This window comes from Podarcis liolepis (genome assembly GCF_965112155.1).
Source record: "Podarcis liolepis genome assembly, chromosome: 9".
NCBI lineage: Eukaryota > Metazoa > Chordata > Lepidosauria > Squamata > Lacertidae > Podarcis > Podarcis liolepis.
In genome coordinates, this window is record NC_139564.1 from 6098551 (window position 1) to 6125080 (window position 26530).

The 26530-nt window shown below is 46.0% G+C and overlaps 3 protein-coding genes across 3 annotated transcripts; 2 read left to right on the forward strand and 1 right to left on the reverse strand.

Moving 5' to 3' along the window:
- Positions 1–7490: 7490 nt before the first annotated feature.
- LOC310685985 (neurophysin 1-like) lies at positions 7491–10836 on the forward strand. The gene is made up of 3 exons (XM_083459145.1): positions 7491–7683; positions 7988–8192; positions 10602–10836. Exons 1-3 carry the CDS (start codon positions 7564–7566, stop codon positions 10637–10639), a joined length of 363 nt encoding a protein of 120 aa, XP_083315271.1. The 5' UTR covers positions 7491–7563; the 3' UTR covers positions 10640–10836.
- Positions 10837–12240: 1404 nt separating this feature from the next.
- On the forward strand, positions 12241–17152 carry MRPS26 (mitochondrial ribosomal protein S26). Its single transcript, XM_083459112.1, has 4 exons — positions 12241–12517; positions 15960–16106; positions 16228–16351; positions 16769–17152. The coding sequence occupies exons 1-4, from the start codon at positions 12297–12299 to the stop codon at positions 16898–16900; spliced, it is 624 nt and encodes a 207-aa protein (XP_083315238.1). The 5' UTR covers positions 12241–12296; the 3' UTR covers positions 16901–17152.
- Positions 17153–18519: 1367 nt separating this feature from the next.
- Positions 18520–22344, reverse strand: LOC310685997 (progonadoliberin-2). The gene is made up of 4 exons (XM_083459155.1): positions 22152–22344; positions 20362–20533; positions 20186–20269; positions 18520–18854 (listed from the first exon to the last, which is right to left on the reverse strand). The coding sequence occupies exons 2-4, from the start codon at positions 20497–20499 to the stop codon at positions 18816–18818; spliced, it is 261 nt and encodes an 86-aa protein (XP_083315281.1). The 5' UTR covers positions 20500–20533; positions 22152–22344; the 3' UTR covers positions 18520–18815.
- Between the last annotated feature and the right edge of the window lie 4186 nt (positions 22345–26530).

The following is a 26530-nucleotide window of genomic DNA, read 5'->3' on the forward strand; positions in this document are numbered from 1 at the left end:
AGATATAATCTGTCTCCAGGAAACACATGTAGCAAATAAACACAAAAGAATTCTGATTAATAAAAAATTAGGGATGAATTTCATTTCAGCAGATAATGCAAAAAGACGTGGTGTAGTATTTTATATTAAACCTGAACTTGAACCCAAGTTGATTCAGAAAGATGATAAAGGGAGAATTCTAGTGGTACAAATCAAAGTCCAAGCAGAAAAGATAGTATTGATGGGAATACACACACCAAATGAAAAGAAATCAAAATTCCTTGAGAGCAGCAGCAGCTGCTTTGCTGCTTTGCTGCTTGCTGGGTTTGGGGGAGTTGCGGGTGGGGGTGGGCAGCGCCAAATGGTACCCCTCTTTAGCCTGACACCCGGTGTGGCCCGCACCCCTCACACCCCCATTGCTACACCCCTGCTGAAGAATAAAATGATAAACCCAGAAGGAAAAGCATATGCTTACCCCATTGGAAAAACGATGGCCAAGCTCAAGCAAGTCTGTGATTGGAGATGCATGCATCGCAGATGTTGCTGTTGTTTAGTCATTTAGTTGTGTGCGGCTCTTCGTAACCCCATGGACCGGAGCACGCCAGGCACTCCTGTCTTCCACTGCCTCCCGCAGTTTGGTCAAACTCATGCTGGTCCAACCATCTTGTCCTCTGTCGTCCCCTTCTCCTTGTGCCCTCCATCTTTCCCAACATCAGGGTCTTTTCCAGGGAATCTTCTCTTCTCATGAGGTGGCCAAAGTATTGGAGCCTCAGCTTCAGGATCTGTCCTTCCAGTGAGCACTCAGGGCTGATTTCCTTCAGAATGGAGAGGTTTGATCTTCTTGCAGTCCATGGGACTCTCAAGAGTCTCCTCCAGCACCATAATTAAAAGCATCAATTCTTCGGTGATCAATCAGCCTTCTTTATGGTCCAGCTCTCACTTCCATACATCACTACTGGGAAAACCATACCTTTAACATAGCATTGCATCACAGATATTGCCACCCAAGTTGGAAAGGGCTTCTTTTCTATATTTGAAAGAGGAAGGGAGGATGTAAAGAGGAAGCCCTGGGCAAGAAGATGGGGATTTTAGCTTCAACAGGAACCCTCACCCCCAGTCTATCAATGGCTGTATATGATCCTTCAAGCCATTTGATTTGGTCTTCTTTCTTCCAAAGAAGGGAACGAGCGACAAGTGACGATGACATCGAGAGGTGCTTGACTCAGAGACTTTTGGGGTCAGGCAGGGCTGTCGCTTGGTGATGCACAACATGCTTTCTGTGCATATGCAGACCGCTGTAGGCTGTCTACACATGTTGCCAGCTTGAAATGAGGCCGTGCTGTTCATTTTCTCGATTCGGATCGAAGCTGGTCTGGGGTGGGGGTGAGCAAATGCAGCATTTCATAATAAAACCACAGCACAGAGACAGATTGTGGCCAACACTGTGTGTATGCCGCTTCCCAAATCGTCATCAGGAGCACACTGGATGAAGAACCAATGGAAATGTGAGCACAGCATCATGCTCAACCCTTCACTCCTTGCATCCGAGGTGACTTGTACTGGAAGGCAATGATCCATAGGTGTAGCAAGCAACACTTACTAGCATCTCCTGCTTGTTCAGGCATTCCTCGACCTTACTGGGGTTGAGATCGCGGCTTGGCTCGCTTCCTTGAGTCTTCCATTCTGGAGCCACCTGCTCTGCTGGTGCTTCTTCAGTGCACAATGAGCATAAGAAGAGCTTGACCGCTGGATCAGGCCAAAGGTCCACGTCTCTTCTCAGAGGGGACTGCAAGCAAGGCACGAGTGCCACAGCGCTCTCTACGCCATGCTTCTGATTCCTAGCGACTGGTATTCAGAGGCCTACTGTCTCTGACAATGGAGGGACAATGTAGTAGCCACTGACACTCATCCTCCATGCAATGGTCTAACTCTCCTTTTAAAGTCATCTAGGTTTGTGGCCATCATTGTTTCCTGTGGAAGGGAGTTCCAAAGTTTAACTATGAGCTGTGTGAAGTAGGACCTCCTTTTGTCTGTCCCGAATTTTCCAACATTCTGCTTCATTGAGTGGCTCTGCATTTCATCCAGTTGCAGATATATCTATTCCCTTGGAGTCTGTCTGATCAGTCTTATCAAAGCAAGGCTTGCCAGTGTGGAGACGAGTCTAGCGATGGCGCCGTAAGTTGGATTTGCAACTTTCCTGCCCTCTCAGTCTAATGATGTCATAACAGTGGAGTAGATAACAGAATATCCTACATTACCCTCTGAATCTCATCCCTAATGAGTTGCCTTTTAATAGTCCTGACAATTTAAAGTCGGTGACCTGAACGTTCTTGAATTCACAAGTGAGGAACAAGGTCCTCTTTGACCTCTGAATCTGACCTCCTGCGCCCCGTTTAAGTGCCAAATATTAAGGCACAGGAGAGTAGGTAGCAAGATTGCTTCCTGGACAACGGTTAAGAGCCTGATGGTCAATTAGTTAAGCTAAAAGTTCATTACAGAGCGAAGGCGTTCAATGCGATTAAGAGTTTCAAGTCCTTGTCTGCAGCTGCAGCGTTGATGAAAGTGCTAACTGACTCTAACGAAGGTCAGGCAAAAAGGAACAGGTATGGCAGCAACAGATATTAGCCCCGGTTTCATTAATGGTCAGTATTTCTCATTTATATTCAGCATCACTGTCATTGCACCCTTGAAGAAAAAGAACCAATCCTCTCCCAGTAAGCCACTCTAAACCTTGTTTGTAAATATGTGTGTAACAGCAATCATGGCAGCCCATGTGGACCACAAGGTTTGGAAAGTTGGGCAGATCTCCTTTTGCTACACCAGGGTGGGAAGCCTCAGGCCAAAGGGACAATTGCACCACTCAGGTCATCTCTATCTGTCCCTCAAAGTCTCCCTAAGCCAGATACAGTGGTACCTTGGAAGTCGGTTCCAAAACCAAGGTGTCCTTCCCATAGAAAGTTATGCAAAACGGATTAATCCGTTCCAGACACTTTTAAAAACAACTCCTAAGACAGAATAGAATAGAATAGAATTTATTATTTATATCCCGCCCATCTGGCTGGGTTTCCCCAGCCACTCTGGGCAGCTTCAAAGAGTATTAAAATACAGTGGTCTGTTAAACATTAAAAGCTTCCCTAAAGAGGGCTGCCTTATCTGAAGTCTTCTAAAACTCTGGTAGTTGTTCTTCTCTTTGACATCTGGTGGGAGGGCGTTCCACAGGGAGGGCGCCACTACCGAGAAGGCCCTCTGCCTGGTTCCCTGTAACTTGGCTTCTCGCAGTGAGGGAACCACCAGAAGGCCCTTGGTGCTGGACCTCAGTGTCCAGGCAGAATGATGGGGGTGGAGACGCTCCTTCGGGTATACTGGGCTGAGGCTATTTAGAGCTTTGAAGGCCAGCACCAACTCTTTGAATTGTGCTCGGAAACGTACTGGGAGCCAATGTAGGTCTCTCAGGACCAGTGTTATGTGGTCTTGCCGGCCGCCCTCAGTCACCAGTCTAGCTGCTGCATTCTGGATTAGTTGTAGTTTCTGGGTCACCTTCAAAGGTAGCTCCACATAGAGCGCATTGCAGTAGTCCAAGCAGGAGATAACTGGAGCATGCACCACTCTGGCCAGACAGTCTGTGGGCAGGTAGGGTCTCAGCCTGTGTACCAGATGGAGCTGGTAGACAGCTGCCCTGGACACAGCAATTTAACATTACTTTTACTCTCTAACGAGACCATCGATCCATAAAATGAAAGCAATAAACAATGCACTGCAGTCATACAATCCATCAATCGGTAGCTGAACCGGGTTCCACACAAACACAGACACACACACACAGAGAGAGAGCCGCAAAAACAAAAACACAAAACAAATAGCAAAAACAGACAGACCACAGCGTAACACTCAAAATGGAAGCATGACACTCAAAACAGAAGTGTGGCGCTCAAACAGAGCACGTTCGGCTTCCGAAAAAATTTCACAAACCGGAAGACTTACTTCCGGGTTTGCAGTGTTTGGGTTCCAAGTTGTTTGAGTACCAAGGCGTTTGAAGAACCGAGATACCACTGTACAACACTCCTCATCCTTGCTCGCATCCTCCTTGAAGGTTTTTGCCTGGCTGGAATATGTCATCGAATGTCTCTTCCTTGCCTGTGTGGAAGACAGAGAATGATGTGTCAGAGTAGGGGGTGGGAATAGCCATAGAAACACAGAACTGTACAGTTGGAAGGGATATCAAGCGTCAGCTAGTCTAGGGCTGCCACCTTTGTTCTGGGCAAATACAGGGCGGGGGGGGGGCAGGGCAGTTGGGGAAGTGATTTATTCTTTCTCCATCTGGTGCCGAAATGACTTCAAAGCAAGCCATTACAATCTATTGCGGCCTAACAGGATGGCCCCAGCACACTGGGGGGTGGAGAGGATTAAGGGACTGGTAGGCATTGGGGACCAATCTGAGTCGTTTTTGCATTTAATGGCGAACCTACCTAATTCACACTTTCTGAAACAATACGCCAAAACACAACCGTCCTTCAAAACCTGCACTTTCCCAAATTTTGCAATGTAGCCCAAGTAATGCATGCAAAAATGGATATCCTAGGGTTAGGTGTGCATATATTGGTGAAAATAGCGTACAGAAATGCACTTAGGAAGAAGACAAACCTATGGTTGTGTACAGTATATGTGGCAAAAATGCATACGGAAATGTGTTCTGTTGTGAGAAAATCAGCCTAAAAAGCTGAAAAGTTTTGCTGAGAACTTTAAAACAATAAGAAATAAAATTGCAAACTGAGAGAAACCGAAATTGACAGATCTGTCCATCCCTAGCAGAGGAAAGGGGCAAAGGGTGCAGCAAGAATAGGAATAAGAATAAAATTATTTATACCCCACCCTCCCTGGCCAGAGCCAGGCTCAGGGCGGCCCACAACAGTAAAATTACAGTAAAAATATAACAGGGGAGGGAAAAAACCAATTTAAAATAAAGGTTAAAATGCAATTTAAAATGCAGCCTCATCAAAACCATAAGGGGAGGGAAACATAGGGGCCAGGCGGAACAGCTCTGTCTTGCAGGCCCTGCGGAAAGATGTCAAATTCCGCAGGGCCCTAGTCTCTTGTGACAGAGCATTCCACCAAGTTGGGGCCAGTACTGAAAAGGCCCTGGCCCTACTTGAGACCAATCTAACCACCTTGTGACCTGGGACCTCCCAAATGTTGTCATTTGTGGACCTTAAGGTCCTCCGCGGGGCATACCAGAAGAGGCGGTCCCGTAGGTAAGAGGGTCCTAGGCCACATAGGGCTTTAAAGGTCAAAACCAGCACCTTAAACCTGACCAATGGTTGCACATCCTTCTTCAAACTTGCAATGTGGAGATATCAGGAACAGGGCCTATTCCATTTTAAAGATCATTAGTTATTGAAACACCAAAGGCTGCAGAGAGTTAGATTTGGAATCCCTTAATTCTGAGAGTTGACCCTACCAAGCTACAAGAACTCATCTGACTTGGAGTGAACTTGCGCCTTATTTTTATCCAAGTGGGTGAGAGGAATGGCTTACCCTCTTTTTTCATTTATGCCAACCCATTTCTAGTAAACTGCACGCACGATAGAACATAACGCTAACTGAAATGGATTCTATACTTCAGCAGCCTAAGAAGAAGTTAAGGCCGCTCTTTGTGCACCATCTACTGGTTCAGTAGACACACTCTGTGCATAGAAACAACTTTTTGACTTGGGCAAAGAGATCCAAAATAACTATAAGCCCTCTTTGGAGAACGCCTGGCCTGAAACGAAAGTTTCAGGAGCATTAGCACAAGTGATTTAAATGTTTTTAATTGCCTTAAGTATGTTACTATTTTATTTTTAATAGTACGGCTTTACCACTTTGGTGTTTGCCGTCCTAGGCTCCATTGGAAGACGCAACCATAAACTTAGAAGGGACCACGAGGCTCATTGTTATTTACTGAGTTGAATAGGATCCAAAAGGCAGCAGTCTGATTGGTCCTAGAACAATAGGATTCAGAATGCAGCAGTCTCATTGGTCCTAGAACAATAGGATTCAGAATGCAGCAGTCTGATTGGTCCTAGAACAATAGGATTCAGAATGCAGCAGTCTGATTGGTCCTAGAACTATAGGATTCAGAATGCTGATTGGTCCACAGGAGCCACCCTATCCAGCTCCAGGTGGAAGGGAATCCGCAACCTGATTGGCCTACAGGAGAATCCCGGAATTAGCCAATCACGTGGGGCCCATTGTGTAAATAATGTATATAAAGCAGACATTCTGGGGGAACTCCTATTCCTCCTCACCACTATGAGCTGAATAAAGAGCATGAAATCCACTTTCCACTTGGAGTATATTTCACTCATCCTAGTCCAAGCCCTTGCAATGCAGGAACCTTTTGCCCAACATGGGGCTCGAACCCACAACCCTGTGTTTAAGAGCCTCACGCTCTAGCCACTGAGCTATTCCAACAGGAAATCTTAAACATTTTCATTGTCTCCGCTAGAAGTTGAGTCTTTAGTGTTGGCAGGCCCAAGCTGTGGAACCCTCTTCCAGATGAGACAGGCCTATGCACCATTTAAATTTTAAAAAATGAATTTCTACCATTTAAAAGGTCATTTTGTACTGTTTTCATGCTGTTTTATATTTTACTGTATATTAACATCTTATATTGTATGAATAGGTGATATATGCTGGGTAAATACTATTACTGTACTGGGACGCAGGTGGCGCTGTGGGTTAAAGCACAGAGCCTCTTGGGCTTTCCAGTCGGAAGGTCGGCAGTTCGAATCCCCGCGGCGGGGTGAGCTCCCGTTGCTCAGTCCCTGCTCCTGCCAACCTAGCAGTTCGAAAGCATGAAGTGCAAGTAGATAAATAGGTACCGCTCCAGTGGGAAGGTAAATGGCGTTTCCGTGCGCTGCTCTGGTTCGCCAGAAGTGGCTTGGTCATGCTGGCCACATGACCCAGAAGCTGTACACTGGTTCCCGCGGTCAGTAAAACGAGATGAGCACCGCAATCCCAGAGTCGTCCGCGACTGGACCTAATGGTCGGGGTCCCTTTACCTTTACTATTACTGTATAAAATAAATAGATCTAATAATAATGGGTGGTGTTTGTGCTTTCCACAAACAGATGTCCTCCTAAAATCTCAGGAGGTTTTTTCCGAGAGGGCTATGGCCCAGGCCAGAGTCTCACACAGATCAGATCTCCCCAAAATCCAGGGGGAAAGTATGTCAGATCTCCCGAAAGCCCAATGAAAAGTATTCATATTCTCCTCCCCAACCTCGGGTGACATCAAAGACTTCTTCAATTAGGGAGAACTCTTGGCCTTTGATGCATCTTCTACCCAGTTTGGAATGAAACAGGAGAGAAAATTGCCCATATTTCAGTGGCCTCACATCTGCGACCTTGTCTTATTAGACGTGACACTTGGCGTGAAGAGCAATGCCTTGTGCTTTTTAAGAGAAATGAGTAACAAGGGCTATAGCACGGCTCAACAGGCCTGTCCACCAGTATATATATACCTACGGCCGCAAGGGCAAAAACCAGAAGGACCTCCTCTGTTCCTGCTCCTCAAGAGAAGCAGCTGGTGACAACCAGGACGACCATGTCTTACAATATGCTAGCCTTCTGCTTGCTTTGGCTCCTGGCTCTCTCTTCGGCTTGCTACATCCAGAATTGCCCCATTGGAGGGAAGCGCTCCCTTCTGGACATGGAAGTCAGAAAGGTAGGTCATGGCGGGTTTACGGCAAGGTGGGAGAGGGCTTTGGCTCAGTGTTAAGAGCATCTGCATGCAGAAGACTGCAGGTTCAATCCCTGGGCTCTCCATATCAGACCAGGAAAGAATTCGGTCTGTTGGTGTGGGTGTGGGTGTTTGTGTATGGGTGTGCTTTAAATGCATGGTTTGCATGCCATCTTCAACTGTATGCATGGTTTGCATGCCACTTCAACTGTAAACATCGCCAGACATCGGATTATGTAAACCAGACTTGGATGAAGCTACATTTCCCCCGTTTTGTGCCCCACACCAGTGCATCTCCTGCGGGCCAAGAAACAGAGGGCATTGCTTTGGTCCCAACATCTGTTGCGGGGAAGAACTCGGCTGTTACTTTGGCACAGCGGAAACCATGAGATGCCAGGAAGAAAACTTCCTCCCAACGCCTTGCGAGTCTGGAAGGAAGCCGTGCGGCAACAGCGGAGGGACTTGCGCAGCATCAGGCATCTGCTGCAACAATGGTGAGGACATCTCTCCATCAGAAACCCGCCCTTTTCCTTTTCTTTTTAAAATAATTTTTATTGGATTTTATATTTTTATAAAATAACCAACACATAACAAACAAAATACAGAGCCCTCTTTCCCCCCCTATGACTTCCCTCAACTTCCTTTTCTGGTTTTTTGCATAATAACTTCTCCTGCACCTTACTTTGTTTTATCTTAATATTGAGTTCTCTATATTACTTGTTGTTGTACTCTTATCTTATCTAACAACCTCTTTGTAGTTTCTATATTTGTTTTAGTTGATTGTAAGTGTTCACTGAAACCCTGCTAGTGAGTTCATCTCTTTCCATTGTTTCTGTATATACAACATGAATGGTTCCCATTCTTTTTTAAACTCTCTGCAGTATTGTCTTTATCTCTAAGTCTTTTCATCAGTTTTTACCATTTCAGCATATTCCATCAGCTTTCCTTGCCATTCTTCTTTTGTTGGAATTTTGTCGCTTTCCCATTTCGGGCTAGCAATGTCCTTGTCACGGTTGCAGCATACATGAAAAGTTTATTCTTCTCTTTTGGCTGAAACCCGCCCTTTTTACCCATAACATTCATTGCTATGCTGTCCGTATCTCTGCAGCGCCATGTGGTTTCCGGCACTTGTGCTTTCCACAGTGCGCATATCGCCCTTTTTGCTTTTTCAAGTGAACGCGATTTGGTTTCTGCTAGTTGGAAATTGCTGTAGGCATAGAAAATTGCTGCTGCTACAGCTGCTGTCGAGCTCGGCTACATAAAGTCAGTTTAGATGTGGGTAGGACCTCTGTCCTTGTGCAGAGGTTGAAGTCAACATGTGGATGATGGGGATGGGAACCCCAGGTGTTATGTACTGAGTTGAACCTATTTATATGCTTTTTAAACATCCACAAATTGCTGCCGGGAAACAGGCATGAGTTCATTTGTTACCTGCTGTGGAATACATGCAGTGAAATGATATTTTTGAATGAAAAGTGGCTTTTCTTAGAACCATAGAACTGCTGAGTTGAAGGGAACCCAAGGGTCATCTAGTCCAACCCCCTGCAATGCAACTACTTCTTAGCACAAGGTTACCAGATTTTTTTTCAATGAATCCAGGGACGCTTTTCAGCTTCAGTTAGGATTTTGTCAGTGGACTGATTTGTAACCTTATCTTAGCAACTAGTTGATGCCAGCCTAAGCAAATCAACATTACCCTGCAATATGCCGCTCCCCCTGCATCTTATGTGATGCCGAGGAGCATGAAAGAGTACTTAAAATGGCCAAGAGTTGGCTAGAATACTGTTTTCTCATTTTTACGTTTTCCATTTCCCTCTTGACAACTGTCAGGGACTAAGGCTTGGGCAGCTGAAAGGGACCAGAACTCTCTTGATGAGGTGTGGGGAACCATCAGGAACAAGAGCGGGGTGTGTGTGTGTGTGTGTGCAAATGCAGCCCTCTAAGCCTCTCTGGCCCTTGGGTCTCTCCCCAGCCCACACCTGCTCCCCAATCCTGCTTTGCACCCTTCTTGAATGTTTTTGAATGTTCCTCGATGATGCCTCTTGCTTGTGTGTATGGAGAATAGAGAGGAGGGTATGTGAGAAACTAGGGATGCGGGTGGCGCTGTGGGTTAAACCACAGAGCCTAGGACTTGCCAATCAGAAAGTTGGAGGTTCGAATCCTAGCCGGCTCCCTCGGACAATAAAGCGAGATGAGCGCCGCAACCCCAGTCGGCCACGACTGGACCTAATGGCCAGGGGTCCCTTTACCTTTTTATGTGAGAAACTAGCCAACTGTAAAACTAGCCAAAGGTAAAATCTACATACACCGCCCCACCCACTTTTGCTTGTTGCCCCTGGAAGTTGACTACAAGAAAATGCAGCCCTTTCCTTTAAAAGATTCCCCCTGGAATTCCAGAGATATATAACCAGAAAGCAATTTGCTAAGCTGCCTCTGTGTGTCTCCTCCAATCATGCAGGCAACACTTCTCCCCTCTCAAGATGTTGGCAGGTGCTCCTCGAATTTTGGCACTACAGTGGTACCTGGGGTTACATACGCTTCAGGTTACATACGTTTCAGGTTACAGACTCCGCTAACCCAGAAATATTACCTCAGGTTAAGAACTTTGCTTCAGGATGAGAACAGAAATCGTGCTCCGGTGGCGCGGCAGCAGCGGGAGGCCCCATTAGCTAAAGTGGTGCTTCAGGTTAAGAACAGTTTCAGGTTAAGAACGGACCTCCAGAATGAATTAGGTTCTTAACCTGAGGTACCACTGTACAGACAGCTGTCCAGGTAGTCTCTGTTGTTGGGCTGCCTCAGTATGCAAACTGCCATGGGCAGATCTGTTCCTATGAAGATCAGAAACGGCCACAAAAGACGTGGCCCATGTTGGGTTTTTTTGACAAATTTCCTTGTCATTTCAGAGGGCTGCACGGTAGACTCTGCCTGTGACCAAGAATGAGAAGACAACAAGGAACAAGGATCACGTGAATCCACTTTTTGATTATGAACTTGCAGGCAACGCCAGTGGGACATGTCAAGCACGCATGCTAGATGCCAACGGCCGACAAACTTGTGCAAATTAAAAGTTGCATATCAGCAACAGAAGTCTATGATTTGTGTTCTCCTGGCTTTTCAATAAAGTTCTATTAGCATGTCTATTGTTTATGTCACTGTTCATCTGCTTAACAATACGGCATGGAAGGGGGATACATTTGTTTATTTATTCATTTACTTGGGTCATTGTTTGCCTGTTGACAAAAAAATAAAAAGTCTGCCAAGACTACCATAAAAAGATTTTTAAAGCACACATTAAAACAGTAAAATGTATTATTGCAAATTCTCAAAAAATGCTACAAATCGCAGCAAGAACTAGTCAGAATTCCAACCAATCTCAACCTCCCAAGACTTGGTGGAATAGAAAGGGCCTGTTTCAAGAGCACACATAATGCAGGGTAGAATAGGCAATGATCAGCAGCTAGAGAAGGACTTTTAGCAATGTGTAATAATTGGAGGGAGGCGAGATAACAGGCAGTGTAAGAACGCAAGTACACAACAAAGTCCCCATTTCCCTCTGAAATGTTGGAGTGCATGGAAGAAACACTTCGCAAAGGAAAGCGTGGCGGCTCTCTGAGGTAATAACAATAACCCTTTGACGGGGCCTTCTTGGTAGTGGCTCCCCACTTGTGCAAGGCTTTCCATCATTCTTAACATTCAGGAGAAATTTTTAAAGCAGGCACTTTGGAAAATTCTGTTCCCGGCATCCTTGGAATTATTAGCTGTGAGGATATATTACTGTTTAATTTTGTTATTCTTATTTTTAATTGTACTGCTTCGCTGTTTGCCACCCTGGGCTCCTTTGGTAGGACAGCAGATGAGAATAATGCTAATACTTTAGTAAATAATAATACCCGGGAGGAGGACCAGGAGCTGAGGCATGGTTGCCCCTGCTCATTTTATTTTATTATTTGCTGCATCCCACCTTTTCTCCTCCAAGGAGCTCAAGGTGGGCTACATGCCTCTCCCCACTCATTTAATCCCACACAACAACCTTGCAAGGCAGGCTAAACGCTTAACTTGAGTGACAGGGAAGAGGAACTACATTTCCCATCACGCCCACACCCTACTTCCGGTGCCCTGCCCGCCCTCCAGCAGATGAGGCGCCGTCTTTCCCGCTCATTTCCTTGATTGACAGCGAGAGGGAGGACTACGTTTCCCGTCATGCTCACGCCCTATTTCCGGTGTCCTGCACACCCTGCCTTCCTTCTTTCCGCCTGCTTTTATTTCTGAGGTAGGCCGCGCTCGGGTCTCACCCGCCTCACGGATCCAGCAAATACGGGGCCTAATAGCAAGAGACGGGAGCTGGTGGCGAAAGCAAGAGAAAACCATCCGTAGCCCGGGTCTACGTCCGGTGTGTAGGCCACAAGGAATCGAGTTGAGGAGGAAGACTCCATTTCCCATCGTGCCTCAGCTCCACTTCCGGTGCTTAGAGCCGCTCGTGAGGAAAAAGACCGCGAGGAAACTACATTTCCCATACTGCCCCAGTCCAGCTTCCGGCGTGCGGACTTTCCCCTCAGGCTTTTGCTTCCGCTCTAACTGCCGCCGCCGCCGCCGCCGGGATGCTTCGCGGGCTGGTCCCCTTCTCCGGCCGGGGCGGCCTTCTGGGCCGGAGCCTGGCGCCGCTCCTGGCCGCGCCTTCGCGGGGCCGCAAGACGCGCCACGACCCCCCGGCCAAATCCAAAGCCGGCAGGGTCAAGGTGCCGCCGCCCGTCGACCCGGCCGAGCTGCTGGTGGTGCTGGGCCGCTACGAGCGCTATAGGCGGGTCATGACCGCCCTCAGGTGAGGCGCTGGGGAAGCCTGTCACTCAGCCCTGCCGGCCAATCAGGGCAGCCGGCGGGCCCCTGGAGGCGGGGCCACGCGGACCTCGAAGGGGAGTTTGGGGTGCAAGTGGGGGAAGGCGAAGTGGGGGGCCGGGCTCTGGTTCCTTTCCCTTTCTCTGCTGCGCCAATTTATTTAGATACAGGTAGGTAGGGAGCCGTGTTGGGCTGAGGCAGTCGAGGTAAATTTTAAAAATTGTCCAGTAGCACCTTAGAGACCAACTAGGTTATTGGGAGAAAAGCAATGGCAAACCTAGACAGCATCTTAAAAAGCAGAGACATCACCTTGCCAACAAAGGTCCGTATAGTTAAAGCTATGGTTTTCCCAGTAGTGATGTATGGAAGTGAGAGCTGGACCATCAAGAAGGCTGATCGCCGAAGAATAGATGCTTTTGAATTCTGGTGCTGGAGGAGACTCTTGAGGGTCCCGTGGACTGCAAGAAGATCAAACCTATCCATTTCGAAGGAAATCAGCCCTGAGTGCTCCCTGGAAGGACAGATCCTGAAGCTGAGGCTCCAATACTTTGGCCACCTCATGAGAAGAGAAAACTCCTTGGAAAAGACCCCAATGTTGGGAAAGATGGAGGGCACAAGGAGAAGGGGACGACAGAGGACGAGATGGTGGGACAGTGTTCTCGAAGGGACCAGAATGAGTTTGACCAAACTGCGGGAGGCAGTGGAAGACAGGAGTGGCTGGCGTGCTCTGGTCCAGGGGGTCACAAAGAGTTGGACACGACTAAACAACAACAAAAGAGGATGTGCACAGTCCCAGGATCAGGGAGCTCTGGGTGCTAACAGTTTTATGCATGAAGTGCAGTTTCTGTTCTCCAACACTCACATCAATAAAGGAGGCATTCACGTAATCCGTGTTCTCTTCGCCCCTCTTCACTGGAATGATCACCCGGTTGAACTCGTCTACAGGAAAGACCAGGCAAACAAGGCAACGATTTTAGAAACATTTGGCAGCATGTGTTTAGACGAAGATATTGGGTCTGAAATACTGGAAATAAGAGTCGGACACGACTAAACAACAACAACAAAAGTTTGTTCTGGCTATAAGCTTTTGTGTGCATGAACATTTCTTCATGAATCTAGAATTATGGAAGGCAGCACATTGAGCTGCATGAAATGGAAGAAGTGTGCATGCAAACGAAAGCTTATACTCAAAACAAACTTAGTTGGTCCCTAAGGTGCTACTGGACAATTTATTATTATTTTTATTTATTCCAATTTATTTAGTTATTATAGACCACAAGCTGAACACGAGCCTACAGGGTGATGCAGCAGCAGAATAAGTGAGTGCTATTCTAAGCTGCATCAACAGAAGTCTAGTGTCCAGATCAAGGGAAGTCATAGGTAAAGGGACCCCTGACTGTTAGGTCCAGTCACGGACGACTCTGGGGTTGCGGCGCTCATCTCGCTTTACTGGCCAAGGGAGCCGGCATACAGCTTCCGGGTCGTGTGGCCAGCATGACTAAGCTGCTTCTGGCGAACCAGAGCAGCGCACGGAAACACTATTTATCTTCCCGCCAGAGCAGTACCTATTTATCTGCTTGCACTTTGACGTGCTTTCGAACTGCTAGGTTGGCAGGAGCAGGGACTGAGCAACGGAAGCTCACCCTGTCGCAGGGATTCAAACCGCCGACCTTCTGATTGGCAAGCCCTAGGCTCTGTGGTTTAGACCACAGCGCCACCCATGTCCCACAGCAAAGTCATAGTCCTGTTCTATTCAGAATTGGACACAGTATTCCAAGTTTGGTCTAACCAAGGCAGAAGGGGAGTCATAGTCCTGTTCTATTCTGCCTTGGTTAGACCACACTTGGAATTCTGTGTCCAATTCTGGGCACCACAGTTGAAAAAGGATGTTGACAAGCTGGAAGTTGTGCAGAGGAGGGTGACTGAGATGGTCAAGGGTCTGGAAACTAAGCCTTATGAGGAACAGTTGATATGTGAGCCGTCGTCTAATATCTAAAGAGCTGCCACATGGAAGAGGGGGCAAGCTTGTTTTCTCCTGCTCTGGAGAGTAGGACTTGAACCAATAGCTTCAAGTTGCAAGACAGGATCTGTCATGGATGCTTTAGTTGAGATTCATTCATTGCAGGGGGTTGGACTAGGTACAAAGATGTGGTGTGACAGCCATTTTCAAAATTGTGTTTGAAAGTCCCATTGTTCTGGGTGCTTTTTTTTTGCTACAGGGAATTTCATTAGCCTGAGCAGTTTCTGAGCTCTGGGCTCAGTACTGTGCCTAAGATTTCAGATTAAAACTGCAGAGTGGAAGGAAAGGAGGATGTTTTTCTGCCTCCCCACTTCCAGGTACTCTCTGAAAACTGGAGAAGAGACCCTCTTAAGAATATTAGGGGGGTGGGCAGGGGAAGGACTAGACCATGTGATAAATGAACATAATATTTTAGCTGCAGTTCATTCATTTTCAGCTTTGTATTCTTGTTATTAAAAAAGTGTGCCTAGACATTCCAATGTTGCATCCATAACCTAAGTTTAAGGTGCCATTTAGATCCTAGCTTTCATATCTCAGTTTCTAACACTGCTTCAAGTGTCTGAAGGGCTGTCACATAGAGGCCAGGACTTGAACCAATGGCTTCAAGCTCCCAGAAAGGAGATTCAAACTTAAACATCAGGAAGAACATTCTGATAGTAAGAGCTGTTTGACAGTCTTGCTCAGGAGGTGGTGGACTCTCCCTTCTTGGAGGGTTTTAAGCAGAGTTTGGATGACCACCTGTCACATTGATTTAGTTGAGATTCCTGCATGGTAGGGGATTCTATGATTTATATATTAAATGTGTATACCACCCTTCATCTGAAGAGTTCAGGCAGTTCACAGCATAAAAATACAGTGGTGCCTCGCAAGACGAAAAGAATCCGTTCCGTGATTCTCTTCGTCTAGCGGTTTTTTCGTCTTACGAAGCAAGCCCATTGACGGATTAGAGGATTAGCGCTATTAGTGGCTTTTAGCGGCTTATCAGCTTATCGGATCAGCTGATAAGCGGCTTAGTGGCTTAGAAAAAGGGGGGGAGGAAAAAACCCGCAGGAACTCGCAAGACATTTTCGTCTTGCGAAGCAAGCCCATAGGAGATTCGTTTTGCGAAGCACCTCCAAAACGGAAAACTCTTTCACCTAGTGTGTTTTCCGTCTTGCGAGGCATTCGTCTTGCGGGGCACCACTGTACAAGATAAAAATGCAACTGCGCAAACATAAGTTCTGAATGATTGATAGGCATTCATCAGGGTTGAGGGACCTGTGATGGGAGCTGTAGTTCAGTGACATCTGGAGGATCACAACCCTGCATATGACACATGGGGCCCTTGTGACTCTTGCCTCTGCAGGGAAGATATCAGTAACAAAGGGGCAGCTGCTTTTTTAACATTCCCTCTTATGCTCTCTACCAGAGGCGAGTTCAAAGAAGAGGTGTTGCGGAAACATTATGCAGAGAAGTTTGGGGAAGTCTGGAAGCAGAGAGAGGAGGCTGCAAACAAGGAGCATCAAGAGCTGATGGCCTGGAATGACGCAGAGAACAGACGTCTACGGGAACGGAGGTGAGCATGGCGTGTTGATTTTTAAATCTGCTGTTGATTTCATTACTCTTCTTGGCCTTTGGCTGTTTCTGTTGTCTTGAGAGCAGCAAGTGCTGAGTTCCTTCTGTGTCCCTAACCCCAGGGAGGAGCGCCTCCGAAAGGAAGCAGCAGCTGATCAAGAACGCCGATTGCAAGGAGCCCAGAATCGGGCTACCTATATGGAAGAAATTCTCAAGGAGAAGGAGAAAGAGGTGCTCCAGTTGCAGGTAGGGAAGCCAGCATGCTGCAAGCAGCTGCCTTCACTTTGACGCTTCTTCCTTAGAGCAATCTTTTTGCTACTGCGGACTGGTTAAATGTCAAAATGCTACCTAGTTTTGGTGATGCTTGCGGGACACAAAATAAAAGAGAAAGTTCCTAGGAGAACAGCCAGGACTCCAACCAGGGTCCTTTGGCTATTGTTTTAGGTTACCAGAGGAGGGTGCGGCTGGGTTAACAGTGGTAGGAGTCCAGGTACAGCACTGGGGGGTTTTACTGAAGGCCACTGCTGCCTTTTCTCCAACCCTTTGGGCGCTGATGCAATGACGAAAGACTTGAAACGGACAACCCTGTGTGTGGGGAGTGTTGTTCAGGGGGAGAAATACTGTGTTTGTAAAATGCCTTCTTTTCCTCTTTTGCTGATGCAGGAAGAAGCCAAGAATTTCATCACCCCTGAAAATATAGATGAGCGGATTGAGGAGTGCCTAGACAACCCTCGCAACTACAATTTTGCCATTGATAAGGAAGGAAGGATAGCCAAGCGGAGCTTATTGCCTTAGCAACTCATACCAGAGGAGCCTGGGCGTCCTGGTATTCCCTGCCAGAGTGGTTGAGTGTCCTTTCCATCCAGCTGCCAGAGTCACTGTGAGGGGACCAGGACTGGCTTGCTCAACTTCATCAATAAGACTGCTTTGAGACATTCACCCTGAAATATGTATATCTTTGGGGTTTTATACTTCCAGAACATTGGTGCCCTTCTTGAAGACTTTGTTGCCGTTTTTCCGTAATAAAATATTGGGTTTCTCTTAGAAGTTTCATTCGCTATGTCCTGAGCATTTTAAAGGTCTATGGCAAAGAGGGGCCATGAAACTTCTCAGTGAGGATTGGGCACAGAATGGTGAGTGACCGTTGGGGAGGAAGCATGGAAATGGGGGTGGAACAGGGTGGATTCTCGTTCTCAGGCTAACCAAACACCAATTAGTGTACATGCGGCAATGTGAGTGGCAAAGAAAGCATATTACAGCTTGGTACCTGATTGGGAGGTGTTTTTTAGGATAGTTCAGAAGGGGAAGGATCCCTGGAGCTCTTGAGGGCTGACCTTGGCCAATTGGCTGCACATTTTGGGTATAATGTCGCTCATCTTCTGAGAGACTTTGACTCCATAGTTGTTGCAGTTCCAACTGAAGCACCAGGAAAGTGATGTTCAGCCCTCTCGGAGTTACGGTGTGGGCCCTGTTTTATCCCCAATGCTATCTAATATCTATATGAAGCCATTAGAAGTGGCCCTCCATATCTTCTTCTGTGCTATACAGTGGTACCTCGGGTTACATACGCTTCAGGTTACAGACTCCGCTAACCTGGAAATAGTACCTCGGGTTAAGAACTTTGCTTCAGGATGAGAACAGAAATTGCACAGCAGCGGCAGTGGGAGGCCCCAGTAACTGAATTAACTGAAGTGGTGCTTCAGGTTAAGAACAGTTTCAGGTTAAGAACGGACCTCCGGAACAAATTAAGTTCTTAACCCGAGGTACCACTGTACTGGCTGGGGCTGATGGAACAGCAGGTTCCCCATCCATGGTCTGACGGTACAAAACACTCTTTGGAGAATCCCCTTCTTGCTTCCAAACTACCTGCAATCAGAAGCATGCAAGAAGAGCTTACAGAATAAGACCGAACACCCATCTAGTCCAGTAGAGCACGAGACTCTTATTAATCTCAGGATCTTGGGTTCGTGCCCCACACTGGACAAAAGATTCCTGCATTGCAGAGAATTGGACGAGATGATTCTCGCGGTCCTTTCCAACTCTACAGTTCTTTGATTCTGTGCTCACAGTGGCTAACCAGATGCCCATGGGAAGCCCCCTTGCAGGATGTGGGTGCAACAGCAGGCTCCCCACTTGTGATTCCCGGCAACTGCTATTGAGAGGCATCGTGTCACCTTGGCTAGCAGCCATTAATAGCCTTACCCTCAATGAATTTGTCTTGCCCCCTTTTCAAGCCTTTCAGCCTGGTGGCCATCACTAGGTCTTCTGAGAGAGATTCGACCATTTAACCTTGTGTCGTGGACCATGCTTCGAATTTCCCTGCAACTTTAGATTAAGTGGCCTACGAAGTGCAGCTTGAAACCTGTAAATGGTGATGTGTCTTTGGACACACATGCAGAGTGCAAACACAGATGTGTGTGTAGCAAAATAAAGTATTTTATTCAACATAATTGAGTTTTACAAGTGCATAAAGAGAACTCCCTGCAAATCTTCATTCTGACTGGACAACAGTAAACACATGCTTTTTTCAGTCACTAAAGTAGTACGTTCACATGCTGGGAATTTGAGTAAAGGCTACTGCAGTGTTCTTGAGAATTTAACAATGGGCTGGGCACATCACTCCCACAAACAGAACACATTAAGCTGAAGAGGAGGGGTGGGTCATCTGTTCAGGTGCAAAACGTTTTCCCCAAAAACATGCAAAGGGGCATCATTTTTTCTTCTGAAGTTGTCTTGCTAGCATGTCGGCCTGTTAAAATGAATGCAACAGCATATCAGCAATAAGGAATTGAATGTTCCAGAATGATCAAGGATCTACTTTGGTCTGAAAACATCTTAGCAGGGAACAGGTGCAGAACTAGTCCCCATTCATGCAAATACTAGATAAGTGAGTCCTACATGAACTGATTCTGTTGAAAAGGGTTGTGCATGAAAAGGATGTAGCATGAGGAAATATTCCCTGATCTGTGGAGACGCATGCATGGCAAGTTGCCACCTGATATGTCAACAAAATTAGGCTGGAGTAGGGGAGGTCAGTTAACAGCTATTAATGCATGCTGTACTCCTTTCCTACAGACCCTCAGGTATTAAGATCTGCACAAGAAAGCCCTCTTGGTATTATTATTATTATTATTATTATTATTATTATTATTATTATTTGTATACTGCCGTTCATCTGCAGATCACAGGGCAGTTCTCAACATAAAAATACAACATAAAAGCACAAAATACATGCTAAAAACAAGAACTAGAAAACCCAAACCAATATCCCAACCCTCCACATCCACCCTGTTTAGTTCATCCATTCAGGTTACTTTGGGATTGTGGTGGCCCAGGAGAGGCCCAGTCTCCAAACTGCATACCATATTTTTCGCTCTATAACACGCACCTGACCATAACATGCACATAATTTTTAGAGGAGGAAAATCCGTAGGCATGCCACCCGTAGGCATTCCCTCCATAACACGCACAGACATTTCCCCTTGCTTTTTAGGAAGAAAAAAGTGAGTGTTATGGTGCAAAAAATACGGTAATTCCCTCCCTTGGCACCTTCAAAATACAGCTTTCATCATATGCTGAAGTTACGCCTTTTAATCCTTTTTATTTGACACCTGAGATAATTTTGTAAGGACCCACCCCATTCTTCCGATTGTTAATTGTTTTAACTGATTTTAGCGTCGAATATATATATATATAGTTTGCCTTACTCAAAGAGCAGTTAAGAAATTGTCATCACTGTCATATTACTCTTTATCACTGGAAACAAACACCACATTTAGAGATTTTTCTGAAGGCCAGGTGCCGTGGGACAAAGATCAGCACTGGGGCAAAGCCCTCCTTCCCAGTTCGTGGTCTTCCTGGAAGCTCAGCCTTTTCACAGTGCTTCCCCCTCAGCAGCTGGCCTTAAGTGATGTACTACTGCCTCCGAAGCTTTAAGACCCAACTACCGTACTTTTAGTTGCCACCAGCTGCCTTAAATGATCCAATCGCAAGAGGAATTTGCAAAAGCCTGCAAAGATTAATCTCACTCTGCTCTCCTCCAAAGAGGCTCTGAATCTACAGTGCCACTCCCTTGCTTACCAGCAGAGTCTTCACAATTTTATCCCTCGGGATCTTCAGATAAGTGCAGTCTTCCCCGTCACATAATTTGATATCTTCAGAGACCTGAATTCAGAGCAAGAGAGAGAGAGAAGTGTGCTAAGGCAGCTCAACTGACTCAGGCAGGCGATGCCAGAGTAAGGACAGCATTGGCGTACCTCTGGACTTTGTGGCAAATCAATCTCTCTCTTCCCTCCCGGGTACCAGCCGTGGGACCAGTGCTGAGCGCTTGATAGATGCATGCTGATGGTGAGCATTATGCACAGAGAAAGCAGGAGGGACCTCTGGTATGCCATAGTAATGCCTGGAGCCTCACTGCCTCAATAAAATCTGCAGAGGGAGGGAGGAAGGGAAGAAAAAAAGCATTGGGAAGCTCTGCAAAGGCAGGAATTGCAAGGTGTTGTTTTCTAGCACCTTGGGTTACAGACGCTTCAGGTTACAGGTGCTTCAGGTTACAGACTCTGCTAACCCAAAAATAGTACCTCGGGTTAAGAACTTTGCCCCAGGATGAGAACAGAAATCGTGCGGCGGCAGCGGGAGGCCCCATTAACTAAAGTGGTACCTTAGGTTAAGAACAGTTTCAGGTTAAGAATGGACCTCCGGAACGAATTAAGTACTTAACCCGAGGTACCACTGTATTGGGCCATTCCTACAGGACTGCCATTAATAACCAAGTTTCACATGGGCAGACTATGCAAGCCACAGGTGTGCAGACAACAGGTGGTGCCCCTTAACACATACGTATCGTGCCGATGTTGAAGGACTTGCACACTTTATTTACTACCCACTGAGTCAGTTTCGAGATCTTGTTGCTTAAAAGCAAAGCCCCAAACTACTCTGGACCAGGTCACCGGAAATACCAACTTCCCCTCCCTTGGCCATTAACACCATTAAGATCAACAAATGGGACCTGGGTGGGCTTGCCATGGTCTCGTGTTAATGCGGAGATGGGCTCTTTCGCTGGTAGCAATAGTACTGCAGCATGCGCTTCCTGCAATGGCGATTCCACCAGCTTTTTGAAGACACACCTATTTTCCCAGCCATTCCCTTGATCTCTCATCCTGTCTCCTGTTTTAATTCTCGTGTTGTTTTAATGGGATTGCTTTAAGTGGGGGCTTGAGCAGGACTTGGAACGCTTTGGAAGAGAGGTTACTGGGGTCCACCAGTGGCAGGGAGCAAGGTTTGCAGCTGCCCACCCCACCCTAATGGTGTCTCCAAGTACTGAATTGTATTTTTCCCCATTGGACTGACTGGCTATTTGCTTATATGGGAGTAAAAAAGGAGGTCCCTGGAGACATGGTTGCTGTGCTCTTCATCCCAGCCCACATATAACTGGGGCGGGTACATTTCCCTCCTCCATTCCAATCCCTGAAACTGGTCACACGCAGACATTCTTCCTAAGGCTGCTGGAAAAAACTGCTATTTCTTCCATGGGGAGTCAGAGTAACCCACTGCCTTTTACAAAAAAAAATAAAAAAATTGCATCTACTGATCCTCATCCAACAGCAGTATTTTTTAACTGCAGTGGAAAGTGCTCTTTTTGCAAAGAGTGCATTATTCAGGCATTCAGCACTCACATCAGCAGCAACCTTATCTGCTGAAAAAGATCCCCTTTTTCAAGCACCCTCCCTGGTGATGAATCTGTGGGGAGCACTTTGCAGCTATAGCTAGAAGTAATTCACAGAGATAAGCAAGGAACTACCTGGGGGTACCTTCAGCACAGCGCTATCGCAACTTGGCAAAAGATGGCAAACACCCAAAGGTAGAAACAGCACAAATATTGTCTGCCCTGGGAGATATATAAAACACATTTGCAATTAACATCTTTAGAACAAATCCCCTCCAACAAAACTAGCCAGATGTGATGCTTGGCTTGCAAGTAAGGACATTGTTCAAGTTACCTGCAAGACACGAATTGTAAGAGAAGCTTAATGAAAAGTCTACTCACGGTGACTTGATTGCTTTTGCTCTTCTCCCTCTGTCCTGAAATTCCTCGGATGCTCCAGCAATTTGCTCTGGGTATTTATATTATTCTTTGTGTACTTCAGCGCAAGCAACTGGTTGCCCCATTGGCCAAGGCTGTTTGCTGACGTTTGCTGCATCAGACTCTACGGATGGCAACATGCATCTAAGCCTCCCTCCCATCAGGACGGTGCTCAGCTAATACTCTTTCAGCAATCTGTCTTCTGACCCTTTCATTTGGCAGGAAAACTGGGGAACTCTGGAGTGAAAAGGTTCGATGCATTCCAAAAATAATTGTTAGATGGGACTGCTTGCTGGTCGGAACTTCTGCAGCTTTGCATGACCCAGGCGGCTGCAGAGTCTGATCTTTAAAGCCTACTAAAGGGTTGGAAAATGTATGGAATAGCTGTTGATAGACTCGTAAAATTGTAGAGTTGGAAAGGGACCACAGGGTCATCTAGCCTAACCCCCTCCAATGCAGGAATCTTTTGCCCTGGACTTGAAGCCAGGACCCTGAGATTCAGAGTTGCGTGCTCTACTGCTCCCCTCTGTAAAGCTAAAGGTAAAGGGACCCCTGACCAGGTCCAGTCGTGGCCGACTCTGCGGTTGCGGCGCTCATCTCGCTTTATTGGCCAAGGGAGCCGGCGTACAGCTTCCGGGTCATGTGGCCAGCAGGACTAAGCCGCTTCTGGCGAACTAGAGCAGCACACGGAAACGCTATTTACCTTCCCACCAGAGAGGTACCTATTTATCTACTTGCACTTTGACGTGCTTTTGAACTGCTAGGTTGGCAGGAGCAGGGACCGAGCAACAGGAGCTCACCCCGTCGCGGGGATTCGAACTGCTGACCTTCTGATCAGCAAGCCCTAGGCTCTGTGGTTTAACCCACAGCGCCACCCATGTCCCTTAGAGCTCAATAAAAATTGGCTACCAACGCCAGAGTGCCTGTGATATCACAGAATCTTAGAGTTGGAAGGGACCCCGAGAGTCATCTAGTCCAACCCCCTGCAGTGCAGGAATCTCAACTAAAGCATCCATGACAGATGGCCATCCACCACCTCTCTTGGGAGTCTGTTCCACTGCTGAACAGCTTTTACTGTAAGGAAGTTTTTCTCCTCCAGAGCAGGAGAAAACAAGCATGCTCCCTTCTCCATGTGACAGCTCTTAAGATATTTGAAGATGGCTCTCATATCTCCTCTCTGTCTCCTCTTTCCCAGGCTAAACATACCCAGCTCCTTCAACTGTTCCTCATAAGGCTTGGTTTCCAGACCCTTGACCATCTTGGTTGGCTTCCTCTGCACATGTTCCAGCTTATCAAGATCCTTCTGAAATTGTGGTGCCCAGAATTGGACACAGTATTCCAAGTGTGGTCTGACCAAGGCAGAATAGAGTGGTACTATTACTTCCCTTGATCTGGACACTAGATTTCTGTGGACGCAGCCTAGAATAGCATGAGCTTTTTTTCACTGCTGCATCACACTGTGGACTCACATTCAGCTTGTGGTCCACCAAGACCCCTAGATCCTTTGCACATGTACTGCCAGTAAGCCAGGTGTCCCCCATCTTATATTTGGGCAGCTGGTTCTTCCCGCCTAAGTGCAGAACATTAACATTTGTCCCTATTGAAATTCATTTTGTTAGGTTGCGCCCAGTTCTCCAATCTGCTAAGGTCATTTTGAATTCTGATTCTGTCTTCTGCGGCATTAGCTACCCATCCCAGTTTGGTGTCATCTGCAAATTTGATGAGCATCCCCTCAATTCCTTTATCCAAATAATTTATAAAGATGCTGAACAACAACGGGCCCAGGACATCTGTATCAACAGCTGTTAACCACATTATTTTTAACCACAGTTTTTATCCGTGGGCTGTTGGGCTGCTGAATGGAAAAAAACAGTGGTGCAATTGGCTTCTGACAAGCACACAGAGCGCGAACAAGACTGAGTGTATGGGGGGGGTGTCATTTAATTTCACTACACACAGGTGGTATAGTTACAATAAAAATTATTATTATTATTATTATTATTATTATTATTATTATTATTATTGGCGCTGTTTATCCTTTTCTGCATTTCATTTTTAAAAACTTGTTTGGCCTTCCCAAATTATGGTGGAATGTAGACACATTTTAAAAACAAAACAAAAAACAAAATCCTGTGAAAATGCTTATTTTAAATACAAAAAGGGGTTTGGAAAAATATATTGAATTTGCCATTAGCTCACCATCTCCATCTACTGTCCCATTTGTATAATGCACTTAAAACGTTATATTTACAGCTGTACAGCTGAGTTTTTCTTTCATATCCCACAATAAATTCATTAGCCTATCGGTGCTGCAAGACTCTTCGTTTCATATTACTGCATGGAATTCTTACTGTATTTTTACAGCCGGGGAGAGACATTTCTGGATTTCTTTTTGCCTCAGGTGTTAAAATAACGATGCCCTTTGACTTGGGAGGCTCACGCTGTTTGCTGTTCTGCCTCAGGCAGCAAAATGTTTTCTGCTGGCTCTGCTTCTTCACCATGGCTTTGCATGCCAACAAGGCAGACATGTGGGCAGGTGTCCTATGTACTTGGGTGTCCTATCACAGCTGCTGTGGCCTGGGGGAAGCCCAAACAAGCTTCATAAACACCTCCTTGCCACTCACCCCATCCCAGTTAAAGGCTATTACTCTTCAGAAGAAGCCCTCAAATTGTACAGAAGGTAATATTCTTTTGCACAATCCCAACAATATGAAACACTGGGAGCCATTAAGCAGTCAAAATGCAGGCTGGGAGCTGTTTGCTCAAAGAGAAAGTGATCTGTCAAATAAGCAGGGTTAAATTAATTTTGCACACTTCCAGGTAAACAGAATGTTTGTAAAGTCATTTATTCCTCAGACATAAAAGGCCACGGAGACTTCAGACTCTTTTCAACAGCACATCATCTCATTCCAGGAGCCTCTAGATTCTTACTTTAAATATTCCTCTTAGCAGCTCCATCAGAGTCTGTCCAAATTTGTTAGGTGAATATCTCTTTACTGTTTTCAACAGGATGGAGGGGGTAAATAGCAGCCTCTATATGTGAACGCATCAGGACTGTGGCTGTGGGCCTGGGACAGCTCAGTTGGTAGAGCATGAGACTCTTAATCTCAGGGTTGTGCGTTCAAGACCCACATCAGAGTCATGCATTCCCGGGGGGTTGGACTAGATGACCCTCGTGGGGAAGACACAAGACCTACCCACTTTGGAAGAATGGCAGATGAAGATGATTGACTGTATGGGACTTGCAGAAATGACTGGCAGGATCTGGGACCAGGGAGAAGAGTCGGCAGAAGAAGATTGGAAAAAAATTAAGGACTATTTACAAAAATATTGTAAAATTAAGGAATGTTGAATGATGCTGGATTGAAATTAAGTGGTTTCAAGCTGTAACTATGATAAAACGACTTTCTTTTTGTAAGCAAGAATTTAAAGTTATAATAATCTAAGATATTGAGATTAGGATTTGCTGTACAAATAATTTAAACTGGGTATACAAGAAGGGGAGGTATGAGGAGGTCGGGGAAACAAGTTACAAGAAAATAAGGTGTGAAATTTAACTGTTTTTAATATTTTTATGTTTGTTTGTTTTTGTTTGCAAAAAAATTGGAAATTTTAATAAATATCTTTTATAAAAAAAATAGATGACCCTCGTGGTCCCCTCCAACTCTACAATTCTATGATTCTAAGCTTCTCTGAATACACATGTGCAGTATATACATGACCCTAAACCAATACATTGGGCTACAACATTTAATTTAAAACTGGTTAATTGAGATTCAAAATGACCTGAACAGATTGGGGAACGGGGCCCAAACTAACCAAATGAATTTCAAATGTAAGGCAGGAATAATCCGATGCACAAATGTAACATAGGGGACGCCTGGCTTGCCAGTAGTTTGTGCGAAAGGGATCTAGGGGTCTTGGTGGACCACAAGCTCAAGATGAGTCAACAGGGTGATGCTGCAGCAGCAAAAAAAGCTACTGCTATTCTAGGCTGCATCCACAGAAGTCTAGTGTCCCCTAGGGCTTTTTGCAATAAGGAAAGTAACAGGAAAATGCGCTGGGAAGTGTGGGATGACAGAAAGATGCGCCAAGTAGCAAACAAACAAACCCAAAAAGCATACAAAAATGTATTATATTAGGGAAAATATGCTTTGTAAGAAAAAAAAGCGTATATTAGGCAAAATTGCTTATAAAAATGTGTATCTTTGCACTATTCTGATGAATTTCCACGAGGACTTTTTAAAATCACAAACTGATGTGGAGCTGCGAAGAAAACTGAGCTTAAGTTTGGGAAAAATGTGAAACTCAGAGAAACCCAAACGGACAGATTCTTCCATCTC

Excerpts from the sequence above, each read along its gene's own strand:
- LOC310685985 (XM_083459145.1), top strand. The coding sequence starts at position 7,564 with ATGTCTTACAATATGCTAGCCTTCTGCTTGCTTTGGCTCCTGGCTCTC. Across the intron at positions 7,684-7,987 it reads TGGACATGGAAGTCAGAAAG|TGCATCTCCTGCGGGCCAAG; the intron begins GTAGGTCATGGC and ends GCCCCACACCAG. Across the intron at positions 8,193-10,601 it reads AGGCATCTGCTGCAACAATG|AGGGCTGCACGGTAGACTCT; the intron begins GTGAGGACATCT and ends TTGTCATTTCAG.
- MRPS26 (XM_083459112.1), top strand. The coding sequence starts at position 12,297 with ATGCTTCGCGGGCTGGTCCCCTTCTCCGGCCGGGGCGGCCTTCTGGGC. Across the intron at positions 12,518-15,959 it reads CGGGTCATGACCGCCCTCAG|AGGCGAGTTCAAAGAAGAGG; the intron begins GTGAGGCGCTGG and ends GCTCTCTACCAG. Across the intron at positions 16,352-16,768 it reads AAGAGGTGCTCCAGTTGCAG|GAAGAAGCCAAGAATTTCAT; the intron begins GTAGGGAAGCCA and ends TTGCTGATGCAG.
- LOC310685997 (XM_083459155.1), bottom strand. The coding sequence starts at position 20,499 with ATGGCATACCAGAGGTCCCTCCTGCTTTCTCTGTGCATAATGCTCACC. Across the intron at positions 20,270-20,361 it reads ATTTGCCACAAAGTCCAGAG|GTCTCTGAAGATATCAAATT; the intron begins GTACGCCAATGC and ends CTCTGAATTCAG. Across the intron at positions 18,855-20,185 it reads AAATTGTGAAGACTCTGCTG|GCCGACATGCTAGCAAGACA; the intron begins GTAAGCAAGGGA and ends TCATTTTAACAG.